General features: G+C 51.3%; 1 protein-coding gene across 1 annotated transcript in view; it reads right to left on the bottom strand.

Annotated features, from left to right (window-relative positions):
• LOC106898691 (mucolipin-1-like) overlaps nt 1-4,907 on the bottom strand; it is a 26,308-nt gene extending 21,401 nt beyond the window's left edge. The window contains exons 1-5 of the mRNA XM_014960101.1: nt 4,507-4,907; nt 3,798-3,899; nt 2,919-3,041; nt 1,470-1,676; nt 399-529 (exon numbers count right to left, since the gene is read on the bottom strand). Coding sequence (XP_014815587.1) covers nt 399-529; nt 1,470-1,676; nt 2,919-3,041; nt 3,798-3,899; nt 4,507-4,782 — 839 coding nt within the window. The 5' untranslated portion in view covers nt 4,783-4,907. The remainder of the gene's footprint in view (nt 1-398; nt 530-1,469; nt 1,677-2,918; nt 3,042-3,797; nt 3,900-4,506) is intronic.
• Between the last annotated feature and the right edge of the window lie 258 nt (nt 4,908-5,165).

Genomic DNA, 5,165 nt, shown 5'->3' with positions numbered 1-5,165 from the left:
AGCCCCCCCCAGTGTCCTCCCAGTAAACCAGGAGCCCCCCAATAAGCCCAGGAGCCTGCTCAGTCTCCTCCCAGTAAGCTAAGAGCCCCCCAGTGTCCTCCAAGTAGGCCCAGAAGCCCTCCCAGTAAGCCCAGAAGCCCCCCCCAGTGTCCTCCCAGTAAATCAGGAGCCCCCCAATAAGCCCAGGAGTCCCCCAGCGTCCTCCAAGTAGGCCAGAAGCCCTCCCAGTAAGCCCAGAAGCCCCCCAGCGTCCTCCCAGTAAGCCAGGAGCCCTCCCAGTGTTCTCCCAGTAACCCAGGAGCCCACCCAATAAGCCCAGGAGTCCCCCCGGTGTCCTCCCAGTAAGCCAGGAGTCCCCCAGCGTCCTCCCAGTAAGCCCAGGAGCCCTCCCAGCTCACCGCTCGCAGCAGCAGAAGAGGGAGCAGGACGAGGGGGTGTCGCTCCGGAATTTGCCCGATTTGGGGCTGTCTTGGCACTGGGCGATGAAGGCCTGGAGCTCAGACACGGGGGGGTCACCCTCGCACTGGTGCTGGGGGGGCCAGAGGGACATGGAAAGGTTGGTCTTTGGGTTCCCCAGCTCCCCCCCCCCAAAAAATAAGCCCAAACACCAGTTTCCTGGCCCAAAAACCAGGCCCAAACCCCAGTTTACCCCCAAACACCAGTTTTCCCCTCAAAAGCAAGGCCCAAGGCCCAGTTTTCCCCTCAAAAAAACAGGCCCAATCCCCAGTCCAAAAACGAGACCCAAGGCTCAGCGTCTGCTCCCCAAAACCAGGCCCAAACCCCAGTTTCCCCCCTCAAAAACCAGTCCCAAAAACCAGTTTTCCCCCAAAAAAACAGGCCCAATCCCCAGTCCAAAAACCAGGCCCAAGGTTCAGTGTCCGCTCCCAAAAACCAGGCCCAAACACCAGTTTTCCCTTCAAAAGCCAGGCCAAATCCCCAGTTTTCCCTTCAAAAACCAGGCCCAAACCTGTTTCCCCCCAAAAAACGGGTCCAATCCCCAGTTTTCCCTTCAAAAAACAGGCCCAAACCCCAGTTCCCACTCCCAAAAAAACAGGCCCAAACCCCAGTTCCCGCCCCCAAAAAACCAGGCCCAAGGCCCAGTCTTGCCCCTGCCAAAAAAACAGGCCCAAACACCAGTTTTCCCCTCAAAAAACAAGCCCAAAACACAATTCCCCCCAAAAACCAGGCCCAAAACACAGTTCCCCCCTCAAAAAAGAAGCCCAAACACCAGTTCCCGCCCCCAAAAAACCAGGCCCAAGGCCCAGTCTTGCCCCTGCCAAAAAAACAGGCCCAAACCCCAGTTCCCGCCCCCAAAAAACCAGGCCCAAGGCCCATTTTTTCCCCCCAAAGAACCAGGCCCAAGGCCCGGTGTCTGCTCCCAAAAACCAGGCCCAAGGCCAATTTCTCCCCCGCAAAAACCAATCCCAAACCCCAGTTTTTCCCCTCAAAAACCAGTCCCCCGCCCCGACCTTGATGCTCTCGTAGGAGCCGGTGATGAGGGCGATGAAGAGGCTGAGGACCATGAGGGTGAAGAGGCCGATGAAGGAGTAGAGGTAGACCTGGCTGAAGAGCCAGACCAAGGGGTTGCTGGGCTGCACCTCGGCGAAGGTGACGAACATGTCGTCCCCGTTGACCAGGGAGAAGAGGCACTCGGACACCATGGAGAGGGAGCGGAACTGGGGGGACGGAGGACACAAAAAAAGGGGGAGAAAAGCCACCGCGTCACCTCCTGGGGGGACCCCGAAAGCGGGGAGTGAACCCTCCGTCACCCCGGGGCGCCCCTGGGCCACCAGGCCAGGGCCAGGTTTAACCGCAATAAACCATAAATTATTCGTTATTGATACTATTATTATTAATAATAGTATTGTTGTTGTTGTTATAATTATTGTTATTTCGTATTAATTTTATTGATTTAATATTAATTTAATTGATTACACGTTAATTTTTGATGTCGTAATCACTACAGATCTATATATTCATGTAATAATTTAAATATGTACACTTATAATAAATACTATAACAAATAGTAATTATAATAATAAATAAATTTAATACTAATGACAAATAATTATAATAGTGAATCGATTTATTATTTAAAAATGAATAATTACAATAAGTATAAATATATATTGATATCTAATATATAAATATGCTATTATAAAAAATACAATATTTAATTATAATTGTTATTTTCATATATATTTATAATAATATGAGTTTATATTATTTCTAAGATTCCTACTATTATAATTACAATAAATAATACTTATAATATTTAATTATAATTATTATTCTAATATATTTATTGTATTTAGATTATTTTAGTTAATTATATTTCTATATATTTTTTAGTTTAATTATATTATTTATTTTATTTATTTTATTGTTTATATACTATTTATTTTATTATGTATTTATTTTATTACTTTCATATGTTTTATTTATTTACATTTTATTCTCTTTATTTATTTTCGGCTTAATTATATTATTTCTAATATTTTTACTATTATAATTATTATAATAAATAATACTTATTTAATTCTAATTATTATAACATCTTTATGATAGTATAGGTTTATTTACATTATTTCTAATGTTTCTACTATTATAATACAGTCAATACAATAAATTACATAAAAGATAAAGATCATTAAAAAATTAATACTAATTCATAATTTATAACGCTGATATATTATTAAATATATAATTTTAATATAATAATAAATAGTAATTAAGTATTAATTGAATATTAAATAAAAGGGATCATATTTATCCCCCGTTACCAAAAAGGAGACCATCTCCCCCCTCCCCAAATCCCAAGAGGGGACAACCCGGAGGTGGGTGAAATCCCCCCCAACACCCCAACCCAGAGGTGGGTGATGCCCCCTCCCGTCCCCCCCCGGGCCGTTGGCCACCACCTTGACGTGATACGGGCCCAGGACTATCCAGCCGCAGAAGCAGTAGCCCAGGTAGATGACGGCCACGCAGCAGCAGAAGCGGATGACGTTGGGCAGGGCCAGCCGGAGGGTGACGATGAGGATCTGGGGGAGGAAGATCAGATGGCATCAACCCCATCTTCCAAAGGTGCCACCAAGAGGGGGGACCTGGTGGGACGAACCCCATCTTCCACCAAAGGTGCCACCAGGAGGGATGTGGTGGAGAAAGATCCACCAAACGTGCCACCGGGAGGGATCTGGTGGAGGAAGATCCACCAAAGGTGACACCAGGAGGAAGATCTGGTGGCGGAAGATCCACCAAAGGTGACACCAGGAGGAAGATCTGGTGGAAGAAGATCAGGTGGCATCAACCCCAGCTTCCAAAGGTGCCACCAAGAGGGGGGACCTGGTGGGACCAACCCCATCTTCCACCAAAGGTGCCACCAGGAGGAAGATCTGGTGGAGGAAGATCCACCAAATGTGCCACCAGGAGGAAGATCTGGTGGAAGAAGATCAGGTGGCATCAACCCCAGCTAACAAAGGTGCCACCAGGAGGGGATCTGGTGGAGGAAGATCAGGTGGCAACAACCCCATCTTCCAAAGGTGCCACCAAGAGGCACCAAGAGGGGGGACCTGGTGGCATCAACCCCATCTTCCACCAAAGGTGCCACCAGGAGGCATATGGTGGAGGAAGATCCACCAAAGATCCCACCAGGAGGGGACCCAAAAGCAGACCCACCAGGACCCCTCCAGGAGCTGGAAGACAAACCCAAGCCTGGCCAGAAGCTCAGACAGGAATTGTCCCCTGGGCGCCCGGTGTCACCCACCCCCCGGTGTCACCCACCCCCCGGTGTCACTCACGTTGTACTTGCGGAAGAAGGTGAGGTACCGGATGACGCCCCCCCAGACCAGGAGGGTGGAGGTGCCCAGGAGAATGCTGCAGACGTCATAGTCCGAGAAGTTCTGTGGGGACAGGGGTGGCACGTCCCCAACATTGTCCCCAATGTCCCCAACGTCCCCCCTCAACATCCCCAATGTCCCCAATGCTGTCCCCAAAGCCTCTGGTGGCATCTAGGACTTGCCACCTCTCTGTCACCAACGTCCCCAACTTGGGCCAGGAACCCCTCAAGAGCCACATCTGTCCCCAAAGCTTCTGGTGGCATCTAGGACATGCCACCTCCCTGTCCCCAGTGTCCCCAACTTGGGCAAGGAACCCCTCAGGAGCCACATCTGTCCCCAAACCTGTCACCTCCCTGTCCCCAAGGGCTCTGGGGGTCCCCAACTTGGGCCAGGAACCCCTCAAGAGCCACATCTGTCCCCAGAGCCTCTGGTGGCATCTACGACATGCCACCTCCCTGTCACCAACGTCCCCAGCTTGGGCCAGGACCCCCTCAGGAGCCACGTCTGTCCCCAAACTCCCTGGTGGCATCTAAGGTGGCTTCACCGGGGCAAGACAAGGCCTTGCCAGGGATGGCCCATTGGGTGGCTTGTCCCCCACCACGTGGAAACGTCCCCTTCCCCGGAGCTTGGGGACACCCGGGGGGGGTTGGTGTCCCCTTTGTCCCCCCACCTTGGCCTCGATGCCGATCTTCATGAGCGTCCCCAGGAGGGTGAGGACGTCCCCGAGGACCAGGAGGACGTACCAGCCGTTGAGGAACTCCATGCGGTCTCTCAGGGCCACGCTCCGCCCGTGACGCCGCCGGAAAAACCGGCTGAATTCCTGGGAAAAGGGGCAAAAATCAGAATCCCAAACTGGGGGGTGGTGGATAGGAACCTCTGGACACCCTCCCCTGACTCCCAGTTCAACCCACCCCATCCCAGTAGGTTGGGGATGGGTTTGGGACATCTCCAGAGATGGAGACCCCCACCCTTTGGGCAACCTCTTCCAGGGCTCCGTCACCCTCGTGGTGAGATGGACCTTCCCATCTCCCAGTTTGGGCCAGTTGCCCCCTGTCCCGTCACTGGCCACCACTGGAAAGGACTGGTCCCATTCTTCTGACCCCCCCCCACCAGCATCGATGAGGTCCCTCCTTGGTCTTCTCCAGACCAAAAAGCCCCCACTCCCTCAGCCTTTCCACATCAAAGAGCTGTACTAGCCCCCCTCAGCATCTTGGTAGCCCGTTGCTGGACCCTCTCCACCAGTTCCCTGGCCTTATGGAACTGGGGAGCCCAGAACTGGTCCCAGTTCTCCAGGTGTGGCCTCACCAGAGGAAAGAGGGGGATGATGTC

This window comes from Calidris pugnax, unplaced genomic scaffold (genome assembly GCF_001431845.1).
Source record: "Calidris pugnax isolate Ruff unplaced genomic scaffold, ASM143184v1 scaffold498, whole genome shotgun sequence".
NCBI lineage: Eukaryota > Metazoa > Chordata > Aves > Charadriiformes > Scolopacidae > Calidris > Calidris pugnax.
Note: the sequence above shows the minus strand (reverse complement) of the source record. Positions and strands in the feature narration are given on the sequence as shown.